This window comes from Helianthus annuus, chromosome 9 (genome assembly GCF_002127325.2).
Source record: "Helianthus annuus cultivar XRQ/B chromosome 9, HanXRQr2.0-SUNRISE, whole genome shotgun sequence".
NCBI lineage: Eukaryota > Viridiplantae > Streptophyta > Magnoliopsida > Asterales > Asteraceae > Helianthus > Helianthus annuus.
Genome location: NC_035441.2, coordinates 104,105,332 through 104,127,796, shown reverse-complemented (window position 1 = coordinate 104,127,796; position 22,465 = coordinate 104,105,332). Strand labels below are relative to the sequence as shown.

Below are 22,465 nucleotides of genomic sequence, written 5' to 3'. Positions count from 1 at the left end.
CAGGTCATGCTTGTGGTGTCGAAACTCTGTCAAAATCAATTCAGAAAGCATCAATAAAGAGGGAAATTGAAAGGAAAAGCTGTTGTTACTTTGTGTACATTGATTCCGCCTTTATACGCAAAGATGAGCTGCCTTAACTGACTTTTCAGGGTCATAGAACGGTCCAACAGAATGCTTCTATTGATTCGTCGTCCCTGCGCCAGATGTTCATGACGTCCATGGAATCACGTTCATGGCGTCGTTGCTGGCTAAAATGCACGAGGAACTTAGCTTCTAAGTCCTCGAATGAGGCCAGTGATGCTACTGGCAAAGAATCGAACCAAGCCCTCGCTAGGCCCGTGAGGGTCTGGGGGAAAAATTGACACCAGGTGGGTTCGTCCCACTTGCCGTTACATCCCGCGCCGGTGAAGATATTTATGTGGTCGTCCAGATCGGACGAACCATTATATTTCCCAATGTTCAATGGGAATTTCGTGGTGCTGACATCGGTGTTGGCGATTCTTGGGACGAACTTGGAGTTTTCGGCCGCAGATTTCGGCCTGTAGGGCTGGCTCTCGGGGCGCTTTGCAGCCCTGAGGTATGTGTTGCGGGGGTGAGTGGGAGGAACATAGTGGCGTCCTCCCGGTCTTCTGCTGGTAGCATGAGATTCCCCGCAATATGTATGGTCGTCCGGGTCAGTACGGCCATTTCCTTCGTGATGGGACTGCGGTCCCAGCCGGCTTTGAATACCGGAGCCGCGGTTGGCTGTGGATTGCCGCCTGTTATCGCCTTGAGGGCCCAAGCGGCTTTGTATCGGGCCTCTGGCACGAGACCCATACGAGGAATCGTCCTCATCGATTGTGCGGACCTCACAGTAAGAGGATCCACGGTCCTCACGCCTGCTTTGGGAGGTTGGGCGTGAAGGAGCCCTGCCGTCGTATTGTAAAATACGACCCGCAGGTGTATGTGGTGCCGGGGTAGGCCCGGCTTGTACTTGTGCTTCCGCGCAAGCTCGATTGTATGTTGCGGCCAGCAGGGCTGCCTGCTGGTCATACCAGGCATGAGGATTCATGTCTGGAGGGATCACAGATGCGTACTGTGAGAGATCGTGTCCAAACGTAAGGGATGCGCCCCCTTGCGTTGATGTGCCAATGTGGCCAGGATTTAGGGCTGGAGGAGTAGTCCCCACAGGCCCTGGGTTGGTGGGGTTTAGGCTATCCCCTGTAGTGTTGTTTAGACGATCAGACATGATCTTTTGAGAGGGAGAGGGATGGTTAAAAAAGTGCTAAGAGTAGCGGTGGGCGCCAATTATGAAACAATGGTTAACCGGGCAGGGTTAACTCACTGGTCTCGTCAAGAAGGGTTAATCCCTTCCTCTCGAGGATCGCTGGCTGGATCGTCCGCCAGTTGATCTCCTGCACAAGGAAACAAGCCGTGACTCGTAACAAGGAGGATGGGGTGGGGGTGCTCCTTGTTACTACTCTCCGGCGTGAGAATCCGTAGTTTGCTTGGGAAGCAAAGTGTGATAGTAGTAGTAGTGAGAGAGTTGTGAAGAGATACCTCAAACCTGGTTTGGGGTTGGTATTTATAGCCGAGGAGTGAAGGAGGAGGTGGACGGACGGACTGACGACATGCTGCACCTTTGCAGGTGTGTCAGGCTTGTCGGTTGTGGAGGTAAAGCCACGTCAGTCTGTCGCTTACGTAGACCTGAAAGGCGACTATCATTGGTGCTACTTGCTCTGTGGTGTCAGTCCCACTTGCTGAGTGCACAGGATGCGGTGCGGGCCGCATCGCTGCTTGCGGTAACTTTTGCTGTTCCCGCGTCTCATGCTTTGATCAAGAAATACGCGAGATGCAGTGCCAAGCCGCATCGCCGTCTGTGGCGACTGTTGCTGCTGCCTGCATCCCTTGTCATGACAAAAATGTTCATAAGATGCGGTGCCAGCCGCATTGTTATGTACATCCATTTTCATACACAAGGTAAGGCTTCTTCTTATCCTTTGACTGATTGGATTCGAAGGATGCGTCCGCATGGACGCAGTTCATTGCCAGTGGGGGTTTTTTGATAAGGGTAATGGTCACTCGCGGTTTAGCTGGCGCGAGGTTTAGGACCATACCCCTTCAGCCTGGAAAACTTTGGGGCCCAATAGAAAAAAAAAATCTTAATATTTATATATAAAACGTATAGTCTCGGACTGAAACAATGATGTTGCTACAACTATATGGTTTTACGTAGGGGTGTTCAAAACCGGATATCCGAAAATTCGGGTATCCGAATTTCGGATATCCGAAAATTTCGGATACTCAATATCACTATCCGAATCCGTATCCGAAAATTCGGATATCCGAAATTCGGATATCCGAGTTCGGATAGTGAAACGGATATCCGAATTTTAAAACAAAAAAAAATTCAAATTCAAGTCTTGATACTACATCACCAGCAGTAACCATTAGTCCAGTCTTAATACAAACCAAAACAATCCAGCAGTAACCATTAGTCCAGTCAAATTAAAGTCTTAATACAAACCAAATACTAAGATGTTCAAAAAAAGGCAAATAAAGACAATTCGTAGTTCGAAATCAAAACTCGTGCAAATCAAGTCGTTTCCTTCTTTAACTTGGCTAGCTCAAAACTGTTGCCTAACGAGAAAGCACGTTCAAAACGGTTTCCTTCTTTAGCTTGGTGGGACATAAAAACATATTTTTTTTGGGGGGGGGGGGGGGAAACAAAAATTCATGAGAGTGTTTTGAATTTTCCCCAAATTTAGATGGAGTATGGAACTATGGATATGCAGAAATCATTTTTTTAGAATTACGGAAGTTAGTAACGTTTTATGGATAGCCATTTTTTTTAAATGTATAGTGGATTAAAATGGTTACTGGTGCTCCCCTGTTTATAAAACTGTAACATTTTATGGCTGCCATTTTTCATAAAATTGTAACATATTACAATATGTGAAGGAAAAACAGAATTTTAACAACAAACATTGAGCAAACATTAACAGAAGTACTACTGGTTCAGATCGATGAAGATATTACAATCTGTGAAGGTAATCTGTGAAAGTAATACCTATGATGAGTTCGGTTGCCGGAATAATGACAGGGATGCGTTCAGATCAACGAGATGATGAGTTCTATTCTTCTCTCCACTCGCCGTCGCTGAATAAACCAGATCGACGAAGTACTCGTTCAGATCGACGAAGTGGTGGTTCAGATCGACGAAGTATTGAAGTGACGATTCAGATCGCCAGAGTGAGATTCACATCTATGGAAGCGAGTTGGAGAGGTGGCGTATCTGATTTAGAACTAGGGTTTAGGAAATAAGGAAACATGGGTATATATATTTTATATATAAAATAATAAAAAATTATCATTATTTAGTATTCGGATATCGGATATCCGAAATATCCGAAACTTTTCAAAATCAATATCCGAATCCGAATTTTCGGATATCCGAAAATTCGGATTATTCGGATTCTGAATTTCGGATTTTTCGGATTCGGTTTCGGATTCGGATTTTTTTGAACACCCCTAATTCTATATACACACATTTTTATATGTAGTTTAAAGTAGACATATTTTAACCCCTAATTAACCCATTGTTTTTAATAATTGGCGGGAATTTATAAGGTTTGTTCTAAATTTGGCCGGGATCTTGGCAAAAATTTAGACAGAATAGGACAGTCATTGACCACCTAGCGATTAATCGGTGAATCTCCCACTAGTGATTAATTGGCGACTAATCGGAGGCTAGTCAAGATTTTTACAACCATGGTTAGTAGCATTTGCGCTATAAAAACTGTTTTTAATTTAATGGCATACATTCCCTCTACTCTATGCCAACATGCTTATTCCACGCAGAAATAGGAATCAGGGATACCAAGTAAGACTATCCACATCAAGGATGTTTGTAGGTGACATGGAGGGTGTTCATTTCTATGTGGAGGGCATTTGTGAGAGGGATGGATTAGTGGGTGTTGTAGAGGATGACATGGAGGGTGTTCATTCTTCACAATTCTTGGGGAAGAATGGTGAAGAATGGCCTAATGGTGGGTCCTTTCTTTTTTTTATAAGGTTGTTTGTGGGAAGGATATATATGTTATTGTTGTGGGTAAAAAATGTTTGTAGGAAGAATAAGTGAAAAGCTGATGTGGCATGCTGATTAGGCTGTTTGTAGAAAGGATAGTCTTTCACTGATGCGGATAGTCTAAGAGCATTCACAATTGCATCAAATTCTGTGTGTGGTGTTTTTAAAATATAAAGAGTATAAAAAGTGATTATGGGTGGAGGAGAGAGAAAATGTTATTGTTCATCTGTATATTTGGAGGAACATTGTTCACCCCCTATAATTTTTTAATATATTGTGAAAGGTATAAAAATATTATTTAATTGAAAAGGAGAGAGAAAAAGTAGTGTTTTTTAGTGTAATTTAGGGTGAAAATATAATGGGATGGATGTGAATGCTCTAAAGCAATACGTAGATTCACCTGTACCAAAGGAAGGTACCTCTTAATCTTTCTACTTTCATAATCCTAATCAAAGGATTAGTATGTTAAAGAAAACTAGATATGGTATTTCTAGTTTTCTTTAACCTACTAATCCCTTGATTAATAAATCTGTTTAAATATTCAAAAAACATAAAAAAAAATCCTAAAACAACCATGAATGTAGAAAACTTGCTAAAATTACATAAATACATCAATAACAAGTGTCAGATAAAACAGGTTACAATATGCAACATTAGGTAGAAAAGTTGACTTTGAAGAGTCAACACACAGGATAATACATAACAATACAAAATCACAAGGAATACATTATGTACAAAAAAAAAAAAAAAAAAAGACAGTACCATAGCAATAAATTACTCAATTAGCATCTAAAATCAACTTTGTTACACAAATGATGCTATATGGTTCGATAATTATATCCATCTTGTAGTGAGATCTTTACATGACTTCTAACGGCCTGCACATCCATCATCGCTGAGGTTTCTTTCCTGTGAAACATATATTAACCGAACTGTTCAAATCCGAACAAAATCATAACCTATAAACATTATCATTTGATCATACCCAGAACTAAAAACACAACTTTTAGCACTTCAAAGTGAATCATTCATGAAACAAGAATTATAACATCCAGTTTTAGATTGTAGCTTTTTTTACAAGTCACAGTTTTTAACAGGGGCGTTCGCAGTCTGATCCAGCCGGTTATTCCGCAATAAACCACTAACTATGGTTTCTGAAATCGAAAAAGAAAACCGGCCGGGTTGGTTGGGTCAGGCGGACGGGGTGTTTAGTGGTTTGAATCGGTTTTTAATTTTATTTTATTTTTTAAATTTGTAGTTTGTTTTTTTTTTTTTTTTTTTTGTGAAAAAGATGGTTTATTGATATAATACATATACATAACTGCATATTCTAACATTTAAAAAATTATTAGAAAAAATCCAAATGAATGGTTTGGTTTAGGACTTTACGCGCCCAGGTCCAAGTTCCAAGCCGACAGCCGGGCATGTAAACAGATCAACATACATATATCATTATGAGATTTGTAATCAGAATATAGCATGGTTTACATCAAGATGACCACAACCAACTAGACAGTAATATAAGTGCCTCAAGAAATACAAACTTCTGAACCAAAGAAATGTAATACTCGGGTCATCTTTCGGGCACCTCTAATTTGTCAGTAAAAAAACCCGTCAATAGGACACGTAAACGGTCAAAACTGTACCATTAACTGGACAGCATATATCTCAAACCGGCTGAACCGGCAAATTTGCTTCGGTGTAAGCAATTAGGTCAATATCGCTAGAATTACGGGCAAAACGACCAAGAAAGATTGGAGTAGTGAAAGCAATCATGCTACGATGAAACAGGAGTATGACATGAATCATTTTCTCAGCTCATATCAGATCAGAATACATAGATCTTTATGACATTTGTAAGCAGAGTATAGCAGGGTTTACATTCAGCAAGATGACTACATCTACGTAGAAATATAAAATTTTGAAACAAATATATGTAATCATCAGGTCGTATTTTGGGGCATCTCGACTGTGTTCAGCAAAAAAACAGCTCCCAAAATTTAGATGCCCCCCAAAAAATAGCGATTAGTGTTCTGGTTGTGATTTACAAAGCAAATTTGGCTAACTTCTTCAAACCGTGTATTTGGGGTGTTATGACCCCAAAATTTACAACATATCATTGGCTCAGTCAGTTGTCCGGTTTTCTTCCCCGTTATTTCAATGTAAGCTTCTTTGACATAAAAGCAATGTTTTTAAACCCGGACCGGTCTGGCCGGGACCCAGAGAGTGTAGCGGGCCGGTTCCTAGTTTTGGGCCGTTTCAACAAAGGGCCGGTGGTCGAACGGGGATCCGGGCGGTCAAGCCAACGGTTCACAGCGAGTGGGTCAGGCCGGTCATGTTATGTATTTTTTTTCATTACCCTAACTAAAATAACCCTAAAACTCTAAAAGTTCGCAAACACAAAACACTAAAATAACCCTAAAACTCTAAAAGTTTATCTATTTTTCTATATTTTATATATATTTTTATATAATTTATGACGTAATACGGGTCTTAAATCCGGCGACCAGGTCGACCTCCGGTCTGGTCATGAAAACATTGCATAAAAGAACCACCAATTATGATTAAAGAGCCTAACCGAGTGAGTTTTTCTTTCTTTTACTTGTGCTAATTGTTCTCGATAATGTGTGATTCCAATTATGCATATGTTAAATCCAGTAATATCGGTGAGTCATTGTTAGTGTCGTAAGCAAAACAAATTAACAATTACTTTTATCACGAAAAGGCCACAATTTTAAGATTCGCTTCCAAACAGATTTACCCAGCAAAAACCCATGAATTATTCATAGCTATTTCTGGTTCTAACTCAATTATCTCATCTATTTAACTAACAATAACAACATATTTGCAATTAATTACCACCAGTGTTATACCTGTACTCAAGGAACCCGTAGCAGACGATCTCTTATTCTTCTTCTTCTTCTTATTTTTCATCTTCTCAAGCTCAACTTGAGTTTCCATAAACATATTCAATCTCTGAAACTCAAGTTCTCTAGTAAACTCCATCCTCTGCTTCTCCAACTTCACCATCTCCTCCTGCTTCAAATTCTCCATCCTCTCATAAACCTCCCCAAACCGAACAATCGCCCTCGCCAACTCCTTATACGCCATCATCCCATCCGAATCATCCAAACTCTCCATCCTCCCAACACTCTCATCATCCGATCCACCCGAGTACACAACACCCTTCACATCAGGGTTCGGGTTCGAACCCGATTTAACCGTAACCGAAACAACAGCCGTTTTAGGAGTGTTTATTTTCTTCCGGGTCACACTCCCACCCGTCCCGATCAGATCACCAAGGCGGGTAAAAAACGGCCACTTAGACGGCGTCGTTTTGGACTTCTCAAGCTTATACTTCTTTTTCAAAGTATCGATCCTGTTCTTACACTGGACATCTGTTCTGGGTACCTTAGACAGGTCACGGTTAGCGTTAACGGCGTCAGCCACATCCTTCCAATCTTTTTGACGGAGGTTACCACGGTTGAGTTGGAGATAACGGTCGCCCCATGACTCGATCAACGTCTCGGTTTCCGATTCAGTCCAGCAGTCTTCTCTTCCTCCTCCGCCGTGGTGGCGGGAAGTGTGGTGGTTGTTAGTCATTGATCTGACGTGGACGGTGGTTTGGGGTTAGGTGGGGGTTAGGGGGAGTGGAGGAAAAAGCATCGGGGGGATGTGAAAAGTGAGGGGGAGATGGGATGATGGCCGTTCATCTGACCGGAGATTTAACGGTCAACAGTTATTGGGAGGGTTGGACGGAAAACGGGAAAGTTGTGGGGTTTTACCGTTAGTTGTGTTTTAACAGGTAGCTGTTTGGAAGTTGGAAGTGTGTGTGTTTTACGGTTTTACCGTAGGTTTTCAATATATATTACCCGATTAGGGAGTTTTGGGTACTGATATCAATTATGTTTACCAACTAGTTATTTTCATCCCGCGCGTTGCGGCGGGACTCAATGACTATAAAAGGCGTGTCAGCAACGGCAAACGGATACCGAATATCAAAACATAAATAAAATGACGTGGTAAGGATAGTCACTCCGTCATAATAAAGCGATTTTAAATAACCTAATATATAATAATAGGACCCACACGTCTTACACGTTGGAAATTCGGTTGTTTTCAGTTCAGTTTTACGGTGCTAACATGTTAAAATATGGATGAGCTCGGTACCGGTAATGGCAGCGAAAGTACCGATCCGGAAAATCATCGAAATTAGGTACCGGCACCGAAAATGCTCGGTACAACACGGTATGGTATTTGAAGTTAAAAATCAATAAATACAGGTATGGTGCTAGACCGGTGTCGAACCGAAAGTAACGATTCTGAAAACGCCAAAAGGTGGGTACCAAATTGGTACCGAAAATGATTTGGTATAGTAAATTTGGTACTGAAACCTATACCCGATACCATTTGCTCATCTCTTAATGATGTTACTATTCATTCCATTCTAATTTTAATTTAAAATAAATAAATTACTTGCATTGTTGCGTTGCTACAAGATTTGATGAGCTCGTTACCAACCGGTACCGAAAATACCGTTACCGAACTCCCCAAAAGTGGGTACCGGTACCGGATATACCTAGTATGGTACGGTTCGGTACCGGTCGGTACTGGTACGACACCAGTATTTGAGGGTAAAAACCGGTGAATACCTGTGCAGAACCGGTACCGAAAATACACCGGTTTGGTAAATTTGAGGCCGATACCTATACCCGATACCATTTGCTCATCTCTTAATGATGTTACCATTCATTCCATTCTAATTTTAATTTAAATAAATAAATAAATAAATAAAAACTAAATGACTGTTCATTCCGTTGATTTTTTATCATATATGAATGGGTATTATTGACACATGTGACTCTTTTAAATTGAAACCTTCAATACGGGTCGTATAGGCCTATACGGGTCGTATTATATTTCAATTTCCAATAAAAACTGATGTGTCGGATTTGTCTATTTGACTGGATCTATACGGGTCGTATAGGTCTATACGGATGGTATTGGTTAAGGTTTTTTTTTTTTTTTTTTTTTACAATTTCTTATACATTTGTTTATGGTTTTAACAAAGTTTTCTAAAAAAAATATTTATTTTTTTAGGTAAAAACTTCCTTAATTTTTATTAAGAATACCATTTACAATGTAGTATAATATAGATGAGGTATAGGTTCCGTATATGTATCGCATTGGTTAATTTGTAATTTTAAAGGTGTTTTGTTTGTATAATTTATTTAAAAAGTTTTTTGTTTGTGTAATGGACACAACACGTAAAGTAACCGACAATATACGTCAAAATACGTCACCGTATAGACATAATACGCCATAATACGGAACAATACGACAAGTAGAGACATACTACGCCATAATACGCGATAACACAACACGTATAGAGAATCTACACCCTAAAACGACACTTATAGACAATAAACATGACAATACCAAACGTCACCGACACGACCCGTACGGTCAATATATGCCATAATATGGAACATATTGACAATATACGTCATAATACAATATTTAACGACAAAATACGAAACTAATGATATTTTAAGACGCGTATACATATAACACGACACATTAGAGTACAAGTGGATTTCAAACAAAATTGTACGTAATCATAGAATACGATAATCACACACAACCGAACGTCACCGAAACGACGCATGTTGAAGTTATACTTCATAAAATGACAAAATACGCGAAAATTCGTCAAAATACGACACGTATACGCGTCGAACCGAGGAAAACACGAAAAAAACATTTTTGGCTATTATGGCCAATACGATCGTATCGACCTATACTTTGTCGTATTGCAGACTCATTGGCATCGTATAGGCCTATACGATGCGTATTAACCCCTGATTTCTCAAGAAAAAAAAACAAAAACAAAAACAGAGGGTCCTTTGAAAAATTTAGGGGGGTAATATGCATCGTATAGGCCTGTACGATGTGTATTAGCCCCTGAATTTTCAAAAAAAAAAAAAAAAACAGGGGTTTAATATGCATTTGATGTGTATTAGTATGCAAAACGATACAATTTTGGCCTATACGATCGTATTGGCCAAAATACCAAAACATGTATTTTTTTTTGTTTTTCTCTATTCGACGCGTATATGTGTCGTATTTTGACGAATATTAGCGTGTTGTGTCATTTTATGAAGTGTACCTTCAATACGCGTCGTTTCGGTCACTTTCGGTTCCGTGTAGTATCGGATTTTATGATTACGTATAATTTTGTTTGGAATCCACTTGTACTCTAATGTGTCGTGTTGTATATATATGTGTCGTACGTTATCATTACTTGGCGTATTTTCTCGTATAAGTGTAGTATATAATACAGTTATAACATAGATAGTATATTATAATAAAAATGTACCAAACTTATACAACATGTTATATTTTTAAAAATGTTTTTTGTTTAAAAAATAAAAGAATTCTTTTATTAAAATTTGTTAAACCTATGATTAAATGTATACAAAAAATTGTAAAAAAATATAGTGTATAATATGGTTATAACATAGATAATATAGTATAATAAACATGTACCAAACCTGTACGACATGATAAACTTTTAAAAATGTATTTTGATTAAAAAATAAAAGAATCCTTTTATTAAAATGTTTTAAAACTATGATTAAGTGTATACACAAATTTGTAAAAAAAAAGTTTTATACATTTATAACATAGATAGTATCTAACTTATAATAAAAGACTCCAAATAATGTCACATGACATTCTCTCCTTCAACCTCATAAATTTTATTTAAAATTATTTAATAAATTTAATAAATTTCTTTTAATATTAATATTAATAACTAATATATAGATATCATTTATTTTTATTTTTATCTTTATCTAAGATTAATAAATAACTTTAATTTTGCAATTTAGACCCTTGTTTTTTTACTTTTAACCCAAAGTTAATCTTTTGCAATTTAATCCCAACTTTTTTTTATTTTCAATTTTGGTCCACCATACTTATCATCTTTCCCAAGTTTTTCGTTTCGTTCTAAATTTTGTGAGTTAATGCACCGCAACGTGCGTGTGGGGTTCAACATTTTTTTGTATATTTCTTCCCGTTTGACCCGCCCGTCGCAGCACATCTATTTTTCTCCGTTTAACAAGTTCAACCAACGCGTGGGTACTGAATTGACTTAGTTATTTTTTTCTATGTTTTACGTTTCGGTTTAATTTCTCTGCAACGAGCGTTCGTAATTCAAAAATTTTACGTATGCTTTTCACTTGGCGTTATTTTTTTCGTTTTATTTTATTTGTTTTTACGAGATTTTCCGGTGTTGGTGGTGCTGACAGTAGTATAGCATTGGTACTACATGACACAGTTTTACATCAACCGCTGCAACGCAAGGGCTTAATACTAGTAGTATAATAAACATGTACCAAACCTATACGACATGATAAATTTTTAAAAATGTTTTTTGTTTAAAAAAATAAAAGAATTCTTTTATTAAATTTTGTTAAAACTATGATTAAATGTATACAAAAATTTGTAAAAAGAAAATCAAAGCAATACGACCCGTATAGGCCTATACAACCCGTATTGGTCCAGTCAGCCGCTAGACAAGGACTGACACATGCAGATTTGACTTTTGGCTTTTGAACCTATACGACCCATATTGAAAAAGTAAAGTGCACAGATAGATTGGCTGGTGTGCCAATAGAATTTCCCTTACCGATTGAGGTTGAATGTTTGGGGTTGTTTTCAACGATCAACTGACCGTTTGGTTTAATAAAAAAAATAGACCGCATCTCTATTTAAACAATTAATTATTTATGTATTAATTTTTTCTTTTAATCATGTATTAATTTAAATTTTAATTATGTGTCTAAAAACATAATTTACTGTTAAATAAAAACAAGATTTGTAGGGTGGTGTAGCCATCATATAAAATATTTTAGGATAGTGGAAGGAGGGAGTGAGGTGGTATTGCTGGTATGATTTGAGGGTTTCAGGGTAGTGTTCTCATCCCCCTAATATCACACACGTGATAGGTTTTTTAAACTTATCCCATTTCTGAATATATATGTCATTACGCGTCCCAAATGTTTCATGTTTCAGTTTTATCTATTGGTTTCGCATTCGATTAACATCTTTAATCAAGGGTCAGTCCATAAAGTCTTTAAAATGGACTATAGACCTCGAAAATTTAAGTTGCATTATCTTCAAGAAACTTCCTCAATCCAAACTCTCTTCTCCTCCACATTTTAAAAAGACAGAGAAGCTTCTTCCACACAAACCCTAGAACCTTCTCTTCCACTCTTCTCTTCCTCCCAGCCGCCACCTCCCATCGGTCGTCGACCCCCGCCAACCTCCACAGCAGTCGTCGACCCCCGCCACCTCAACAGCGCCGTCAACCTCCACCCCCACCACAACGTCGTCAACCTCCACCCCCTCCACAACGCCGTCGACCTCCACCACACCCCAATTTGATGGCGGCACTCCCCTCTTAGGTGTGTACAAGTATGTAAGCCCAAGGTACATGTTGCCCAACCTTTTAAACATGAAATCTTGTGCGGTGAACACACACCGCTCCCCCTCCCCGAATACCCTCCCCGAAGTGACGGCGGCAGTGTTCCCGCTCGGGAACTAGACTCCCCGCACCCATCCCCGCTGAGTGCCCCGTTCCCCCTAAATAACTTGACAGTGAACCTAAGTTGAAATACAAAATTTATTTAACATTTTCACTATAATACTTTTGCAAATTTTCACTCATATACAAATCCCTATTTACCATTTCCTCCAGTACATACTTAGCTTCTTCTACTTTTTTCACACCTATTAACCGAGTGGCCAACAACCCAAAATTATGCGAGTCCAACTTCTTGTCCTTACCTCCATAACTCATCACAAACTCCACCGCCTGCGCACAATAGTCCAGCCTTACCAAGCCCCCAATAACATGCGCATACGTGGCGTACAGCGCCTCAACTCCATCATCCACCATCATCCTCAATATCGCCACAGCCCCATCCATCTTCCCCACCTTACACGCGCCCAGCACCAGCGCGTCGTACGTCCTCGCGTCCGCATTCAGCCCTTCCTCCGCCATGTTCTTCAAAACGACGACGTTCGACCTCAAATCTCCAGACACAGAATACGCCGTTAAAAAAAAATTATAGCACGTGACATCACGCGCGATGTTATTCGCTTCCATAATCTCCACCACGCGCCACCCTAGGTCAAAATCCTTCTTCCGCGTGACCAAGCTGAGAATCGGGTGAAAAGTGGTGGCGTCGCCGCCGTGGATTCCTCCGGCCGACGCCGCTTCGGCCGCTCTCAACGCCTCGTCGATTAACTGCAACTTGCAGAGGCGCGTGATAAGCGATTCGTACGACTTTTTGCGACAGTTTTTTTCGTTGAGATTTGATACGGTTGTTAGAACATCGTTGAGAACAGTGAGATCGGTTGAGATGAAGTTGAATGTGTTGGTGGTGGTGAAGAAGCCGTTTTCGTGACGGTGATTTAAGAGGTGGCGGACGGCGGCGAAGTCTCGGTCGCGGCCGGCGGTGTAGATTTGGTCGTCGTATGCGGCGGTGGTCGGTGGATCCGGGAGTTTGACGGTGGTGATTAGCCGGTGGGCTGTAGTGAAGATGGATGATGGTTTTAGGGTTTTGCGGAGGGTAAACATGGTTGATTACACGGGTTTTTTTGGGTTGTGGTTTGAATGTGAAGCTCAGAGTTTGGTTCATGGCCCATAATGGGTTTCTTTTGTTGGGCCTGAAAGGCTGAAATTATCCCATATGGGAGAATAACAAAGCAATTTGCTTCAAAGAACTTGAAAAGTAAAATGTAAATAAAAACTAATTCAGGTGATGGAAAATGAAAATAAACAATTCAGCAAGTTCAAAAGGATTGTGCTGAGATACCTTTTCATGTTTATAGAAGATGTGAATTCACATGGGAATTTGTTAGGGAACTTAGCTATTGATTGTTGGAGTTTTTTCTAAAAAGAGTGTGGGTGAAAAAAATATTTAATAAATTGGTGATGTTGTAAAACTATTTATTAAAATGGTGTTTTTTATACAACTAACTTGTCTCTCTCCAAATCTAATTAGATAACCTGTAAGTTCAATAAAAGAAACATATTTTGGAAAGAAAATAAGTATAAAATTTATTATAGTAATATTTTGATTCCTTGAAAAATTATTTTTGTTTTGATTATTTTGAATTTAGATTTTATCGTTTACAATGAACTGGTCATATGTTTTTTATTGAACTTGATTTTTAATTTTAATTTTACTTTTGTTTTTGTCTTGGTGTATATGTTTTTTAAAACTTGAATGCAGTAAGGAATAACGAAAGTTATAATTGTAAACAATGAACGTAAACGAATAAATCTAAGCAAACAAATATAAATGAACAAATGTGAAATGTGTCCTGTAATCAAATGAATATAAATGAGTATATAATGTGACAACTCGTATAAATCCTTGTTACGTTTCGCTTTATTTTGTATTTATACGTACGTTAGATGAATTGAATGTGTTGTTTGATTATGTTCTTGAATGATTACGAAACTTGGTAATGTGTGGTGTGAATTACGTGAAACTGAAACCCGAAACTGAGATATTGGAATATGTTATTTTGTGAAACGAAGCGTTGTAATATATTATTTTGCGATACGGAACGTTTTAATTAGTTATTTCGTGAAACTTGCGAAACCGTCACTTAGCAAACCAACCCAAACCCACCCCTCCCCTTCTTGCGCCACTTATAGGCCAAACCCCCACCCCAAGTCCCCTTATTCGAAACCTAAAGCCGAAACCCACACCCCTTGTTCCTTGCAACTCATCAAGCCCAACTTCCCTTGTGTTTTATTATATACGTATGCATGGATCAAGAAATTAGAAACCAAAAACCCTAACACTCTCCCCTTGTATGCGATGACCAGAAGGACCCCTTCCCCCCCCCCCCCCCCCCTTGCGCAACACCTCTCATCTTGTTCAGCTTCTTGATTCGCCTTTCACCTACTTCCTCGTAATCCCTTCTCTTGCTCCAAGGTTAGTATTCTTGATTTGCATTGTGTTTCATGTTGTGATTTTTGTGGAAACATGGCTGTGATTTTTAATTGACATGCTAGGGTTTTGTTGTTGTATGATTTATTTCGATTGGGTATGCGATTTGTTGAATGAATCGATTATATGTGTGCATAAATGATCATTGGCTGCGTTTTTGTGAAAAATCATGATGTGTTACATCTAGGGTTTGTGATTATTGACATGGTTAGATGGTAATTGATGATTAGCCTGCTATTGGTTGTTATTAGGAAGGGTTGGGATCGTTTACACGCGTTTTGGTGTCGTTTGATTGTAAAACAGAATGCTGATTGATGAAAACAGCCAACTTCAGTTGGCTGTAAACGGACCATTATTAATCGAAAAATTGATTTTCTGAAGTCTAAATTATACATTTTCGAAAAACGCTTCAAATGGCGCTAGAATCATATTTTTCTGAGATTGTTTGCTATTTTTAAAAGTCTATTTTGTACAGCTGCAAAAGCTTCATTTTTTTCTGCAGAAAATGTGTGTTATGTTTTTCGTCATAACTTGAAATCTGGATAGAGTTAGGTCATGAAATTCGTACAGTAGATGGCCACGGGTGTCGTCGTAAATATCCAACTGGAATTTCGTGAATCGGACTTACGATGAATTTTAAATGAATTTTTTCGTGGACTGCAGTCAAAAAGTGATGAATCTGACTGCAGCCCGGTAAATGATTTTTATAAAATAATTGGTAACGAATTGAGTCCCGAGATTTTTACACAATGTGATGTGGACTGTTTTGAACATTCTATAAAATTTTGGGAATTTTTGGAACAAGTTAACTATTTTATTAAAATACCCAAAAACAGCCTAGTTTTGGATGTTAAACCTGAAACAATATAAGTACTGATTTGCGTGTCTAAATGTCGGTTATGTTATCTGATAATGATCCAACTTATTATATGTCAATGAAAGTGTTATGTGAAGTATCGTGTGCTTGCTCTTGAGTAGTTATAGGTGGAATGTATATATGGGCGTGAATTGTCAAAGTAAGTGCATGTTATGTGGTAGATGCGTGTAGGAACTTTGTGCTCTATTTGAAACCACTAATGGACTAAATGGTATTCATACTAGGACGTGACTGACCAACCCTGACTATTAGCTATTTTTAAGTGTCCAACCGAGCAACCAAAGGTGAGTTCACACTTTCGTCAAAGCATGGGATTCCCGGTGGTTTGTGAATAGGTTAAATAACAACTATCCCCCTTAGGTGGGATATAATCTGAGTATTCTCCTTGGATAGAATACGTACCTCCGTCCTCCTTGGGTAGGACAACAACTTTAAACTTACTAGACAAAACTCTATCATGAAGTCCCTTATTTTTATATCGACTTAATCGTCGGGCCATTGGCAAACGGGTCATTAGTTAAATAGCGCTATTAGGTCTGAGAAGCCTCACACCGTGCCGCAGAGGACAGGAGTGGACTAATGTACTTGGGCACTTAGTCAATGATGATAGACATTGATGTAGGGCACTCAAACATGACTTAAGTCAGTAGTCGATATGGTAACGGGTCTAGTGGTTTACAACATGGGGTAGCCTCCATGGTATATGGTTATGGGAACATGGAACTAGATAACTTTTGGTATTCGAAATAACTTAACAACTTATGGTTTTTGGAACAACATTAAAACAGACAACCAACTGTGAACTCGCCAACATTTTTGTTGATACGTTACTACATGCTTTGCAGGTCGTTAGGTTATTTGTTGCAGCTTGCATTGGAGAAGGAGTCGTTGTGGGACATGAACCGCTTTGTGTTCATGAGAAACTTTATTAAACTTTAAACTTATATTTTGGTTTTGAACTTAATGCTTCCGCTGTTAACTTAGACTTTGATAAATTGTTTGACACCAATTATATTGTTTATGTTGGGTTTTATTTACTTACTTATATTGTTCAATATGATTGGTGGTTTGATCCTAGTCAGTCATGCTGCCTGCGGTGATACTCCGCTTGTGGATTTTGGGGGTGTGACAGATTGGTATAAGAGCCATTGGTTATAGTGAACTTGGTTTTAAAAAAGGGAAAACTCTTTTTGACAAAAACCACACTAGAACCTGTTCAGTGCTCAACGATCCACAACGACACTTCGCTCCACGTGCAAGGCTCAACACTTTAGATGGTATGGTCTATGTTTATTAGTTACATTTGCATGATGCGTTGTTTATGGTATGCTTAGTTAACGTAGTAGCATATTGCCCTTATTAGCCCTAGTGTGCTCGTTTTGGCACCCAACTATTTACTTGAAATTTGACGTGTGGTGATCAAAATTTTTTCCTGTTTTCTCCTCACCCCACTACGACAACTGTTTTATGCATTCTATATATTCATACGATTATCTCGAGATGACGTCGCCGTTACAGCTAGAATTCAGATCTGACCCTCCGTACGTTCGGTTGGCACGACAACATTCACATAGACCAGAGCCGGCCTAAACGAACTCGGATTTAGGAGAATAGTATACCCATGCGTCCATGTCAACAAACCCCATCATCTCAACTAGTCGTCGTCACCAGAAACGAAGCAGTGTCATTGTACAACTCGAAACCCTATTATCCAAACTCTATTTTGGACCAATGATATACTCACATGACCATGAGGCAACGAACTTTCCTTTCGTGGCGTTGCCGCCATCTACCATTACTGGAACTGCTTTTGGAGAACAGAATAGTTGGCGGAATTCTTCGGTTATTTGTTGGATTTTGTTTTCGCTTAATTCTTCGTAAGAACATCACCAACCTCCTGTTTCTTCGATCCGCAACCGATATAACGAAACGCTAACAACCATACCACGATTTCCACCGATCACAAGATTACCCCCCCCCATTACCCTGTTGGGTGGTTAATTATTATTCTACTTTGATTTACACCTTTGTATACCCAACTTAGCAAGTTGATGCCTCCTAATGATGGGATAGTCTTCGGGACATTCGAGGACAGCGATACGGATTACTCAACCTACATACGGACACGATGAACTACACATTTACCTCACCCCTTTCCCCCTTACACTACAAGAGTCGCATTTTGATCCTACGATAGTTTATCTTAATTATGTGAAATCTTTTCGCTAGCCTTTGTACCGACCTATGATTGTCGATTAATGCAATGCCTAATTTCTACTATTGACTTAGACAAAACCATCATTCCTTTACCACAGTGACACTACGTCCTCGCTTCTCCATGCAGAGACACTAATACGAACTCACTCTAGTTTAGAGAATTTGGAAGGCTCGACTTTCGATCATTGGTGATCACTTCTTGAAACCCTGAGGATGGTGATGTATTGTTGATACGATCATACCCTCCTGAATATGTTTTCGCGTCCTTTCTTTGAAACCTCTTGACTACACAGGCATATTTCAGATTCATTCACACGACTTAAGGAAACTCCTCCGAATTTGGTTGCTTGCCAACTCGATAAATCGTAAACTCATCTAAGTTCATGGATCAAGGTGAATTATTCCTCCATTGCATGTGGGCGAGCCCAACAACTTTGACGGAAGTTTCAGCGAACCTTAACACTACAAACTTGTGTGACAACCATTCTTCTCTGGTTAATTCTTGTAATGCTTAATATACTAACGTGGCACCTCTATTCGACAAATGGTGTTCTTCATTTTAACCTTATGCAACTTGTGTATGACCAACTATACCCTCGACAATAGGTAAACCCCTGCTATGGACTCTTAAACGCCTACGCATCGATTGCGACTACCGTTTTTGCATGTTTCACATCCATTCACAATATACTTCTCGAATCCTATGATCCTATCACAGATGTGGAGGTATCACGAGAACTGTCCTTAGAACTCGATACGACCGAGATAGGTTCCCAGTCACGACATTCGAATTTAGCCTACCTTCTGTTAGTATCAATGGACAGGGTAACAATGGGATTTATATAAAGTATGGTCCAAAATTCAAGGAGTTGGATCTCGAGTCTAAGATGTGGCTACCCGATTTTCACACGTTCATAACTCACGTCCATGCCATGGCAGGTCAGGTGAGGTGAGACTGGAACAATTCTAATTTTGAAGGGCAGTGGCTCTAGTCTCACCAGAGATGCTGACTTATTGTGGTTTAATGTCGACCCCACACTGATCAATTCCTTAGCATCTTCTACAGTTACATCCCTAGTAATGGATAATGAGGAACAACCAAGTGTGTTGGTGGTAATTAAACCTTCTAGTGATTATTTGCTTATTATGTCTACGGTAAGGGATTACTATGATCATGGGAAACGGGGACCATTACCTCTGATTATTGTTTTAAATACATTTGATGAAGTGTTTTTGGTTTCAGAATCACTACAAAGAATTTTCGCAATAGTGGTGACTTTTGTCGCCGCTAATACTCCCCAATGTCGCCTCTAAAGGTTTTAGCGGCAGCGTGGTGTTTTGTGGTCTGAGAGAAAACCATTGTTTTGTGCAGAGGTGTGTGGAGGGAAAACATGCATTAAGAGACCTTTTGTTCTTCTTTATTTAGGGATAAACCCTATCCATCAGATTATTTTCGGAAGGAACAACCCAGATCACTTCAAACACCCGTGTTCCGGATTGAGCCTTTAGCGACGACATTTCCTAAGTCGCCGCTAAAAGTGTCGCCGCAATTACTTGTTTTTCTTATAGTGAATTAGGTGCTCCAGCAAACTAGTTTGATTCTTATCAGCAAGAATGCCATGAGATAGTTTCACCATGGCCTTTGGGTTTTGTTCCTACTCTACTTCCTATTTTAAAGTGTTCACATCGTATGAATGTTGAGAACCTGTCAATTGTTGGTATGGTTTGGAAAGGCGGAACAACCATTTGAGTTTCTTACGTATATGACAATGTTCACCAACGTCCATCCGACCCTCACACATCCCTTCCACAAAACGCTAAAGCAACTGAGGCTGAGAAGTTTGTATCTGCATTTTAGGTTATGAAATTTGGTTTTGTTCATGGTATAACTTCTATTGCACAACCTTCTTTTCATGGGTTGTGGTGCTGTCTTATTAGGTTCCATAGAAATAAAAGAACTGGTCTTGGCAGAGATGATATCAGTAGCAATTGGGATGTTAGATTGCAACCTTATAAGCTTGTGCAAGTCTCTTTATTGCTGAAACCACTAGTTAAGGTCCACGGCCGGCCCTGAGAATTCGTGTATCTTGTTCGAGCTCGAAAAAATGTGCCCTTAGGCATTAACGAAATTGGGTATTGGGCTCACTAAAGTTCTAAACCTAGTGCCAAAGGGATTAATAACTAATCTAAACCATAAGAATAGTTTTGTAAGGGGGCCTATGTTGGTGTTTGCATGGGTGTACCCTATTAAAAAAATATTTTATATATACATATAAGTTTTTTTCTTAAAAAAAACGTGCCCCTCGAAATATCAAGCCCTGGCCGGTGGTCCTCCCCGCCCACCCAGGGCCGGCCATGTTAAGGTCCATCTAGTGAGTTTGAAGGTTGCAAGAAACAATTTCAGCAAGGAGAATGTTATGATTTCAACCAAAACAGGAACAATTTATATAGATCTTCTTGTTGATGGTTCTACACTTGCAATTACGTGGCTCAACACTTGTAAGCTTCATGCATGACAGTTTTGTGTAACGATGAACAAATTAGGCCAGCTTAAATATCTTAATTTGATCGCTTTGGTGGGTTCCTGCATAGCCGCAAATGAAAAGTTGTTCGTTTACATTGGTTGTCGCCCTGCAATGTTACTTCATGATGTTGGTTCTGATAACATATTTCTTGCTGCAGATTACAGTGCCAGATTAGTTGATTTTGGATTCGCTGGTCGGATAACTTCTTATTTCAGTCACCTAAATAAGATTCGTTTTGCTAAAGGCAAACAGGGTGAGTTAGCTACATATTGAACATAAATGAAACATCAAAATATAGTATACAGACCACGATTCATTGGATTAAATGCAAAAATGAAGTATTTATATTCTTAGCTAATGATAGTTCGAGCTCGTATTCAAAAATGATATATGCTGAGCAGGAAATGTTGAATTCTAAAATGCTAAGCGACAACTTTCTTTGGGTGTTTCATGGTGTCCTAACCTTTAGCAAATCGACATGGGATGCGAAATTGGAGCTTTACCAGAATTGGGGCTGGTCTACATATGTGATTATTATGGTTTTTGAGAGATATCTAGGGCTTATGATCACTTCCAAAGATGAAATTCCAAGACTACTGGATTTTCTTGTGAATACAGTGGGATGGAAATACAGTTATATTCAGTTTAACAGATCATAATCTTCAACCCCTTTAATGAATGCTCCGACCCTTCCATTTCCTACACATCACACAACGAGAAAGCACACATTTTGTTCTGGTTATAACACCATTTGACACTCTTTATAGACGTCAACCACCAACCATAGGATGTGACATCAAGCCACAACCGCATAGCCATGGAGTTCCTTACCTGCACCGTCACAAAAAGTTGGGTACACCATATTTTGGTCTTCATCGAGTATTCTCCAAAATCAGTTTAATGACTAGTAGCTTGACCTTGTTCAACCCATTAAAACTGAATCCATTGTTTCTTGTTTTGTTGATTTGCAAGTGTATTTGCCAGCAAAACTAACAAACTACTCCTTACAAGTTAGTTACTTGCTTCCATTGACATTAGGCCATTACTCGACTCAATGGTGCTGGCATTAGTACTATGGGCTGCACCTACCAGGTTGCTCACACCTTTTGCAGCCTTACACCTTGAGGACAAGGTGAATTTGAAAGGCGGGAGTAATGTTGTAAATCCTATGACCTAAGCCCATACGACCCAATCAAACAGCCCAGTTCCACGAGTCCGACAAGCGGAAGCATCTGGGAAGTGGGAAAAGGGCGCTTAATAGAATAGAATATTTGTAACACCTCGGAAATTCCTGTCCAATAAAATAAAGACACGTGTCATGTGAGACAAATGTGTCAGGAACCCGGATCAAATATAAAGATGTATGGTAGGATTTTAAGAGGGCGTCATGTTATTAAAAATACCTCTGAACGACCCAAGGGCGACATGTTATTAAAACACCTCTGAGCGACCCAAATTTATAAATCCCAAGATCCTTAAATCGTTTGATAAACATCCTACATATTAACCGGTTGTTCTAAATAAATGAAATTCCATCTTTTATATGGAAATTTGATTATTAAAAGTGTTACTACAAGAAGAATCCTGAAAGAAATCCTTGTAAAGAAGTTGGAAATAATCTAACTAAGCAAGGTTATAAATTGTGAGAATCCAAGACTTGTTCTTGGAAATTCCGTCAATTCCATCTTCCCACATGTATCCAAGATATAGTGAAAACATGTAAGGGATATACAAGCATGCAATG

General features: G+C 39.1%; 2 protein-coding genes across 2 annotated transcripts; both read right to left on the bottom strand.

Moving 5' to 3' along the window:
• Nucleotides 1-4,688: 4,688 nt before the first annotated feature.
• Nucleotides 4,689-7,884, bottom strand: LOC110878187 (trihelix transcription factor ASIL2). Its single transcript, XM_022126458.2, has 2 exons — nt 6,940-7,884; nt 4,689-4,975 (listed from the first exon to the last, which is right to left on the bottom strand). The coding sequence occupies exons 1-2, from the start codon at nt 7,667-7,669 to the stop codon at nt 4,956-4,958; spliced, it is 750 nt and encodes a 249-aa protein (XP_021982150.1). The 5' UTR covers nt 7,670-7,884; the 3' UTR covers nt 4,689-4,955.
• Nucleotides 7,885-12,737: 4,853 nt separating this feature from the next.
• Nucleotides 12,738-13,993, bottom strand: LOC110878188 (pentatricopeptide repeat-containing protein At2g40240, mitochondrial). Its single transcript, XM_022126459.2, has one exon. The coding sequence runs from the start codon at nt 13,713-13,715 to the stop codon at nt 12,756-12,758; it is 960 nt and encodes a 319-aa protein (XP_021982151.1). The 5' UTR covers nt 13,716-13,993; the 3' UTR covers nt 12,738-12,755.
• Nucleotides 13,994-22,465: the final 8,472 nt, after the last annotated feature.

Bases quoted from the DNA above. Each gene is read 5' to 3' on its own strand.
- LOC110878187 (XM_022126458.2), bottom strand. From the start codon at position 7,669: ATGACTAACAACCACCACACTTCCCGCCACCACGGCGGAGGAGGAAGA. The intron at 4,976-6,939 runs GTATAACACTGG...TATGTTTCACAG, and splicing joins TACGGGTTCCTTGAGTACAG to GAAAGAAACCTCAGCGATGA.
- LOC110878188 (XM_022126459.2), bottom strand. From the start codon at position 13,715: ATGTTTACCCTCCGCAAAACCCTAAAACCATCATCCATCTTCACTACA.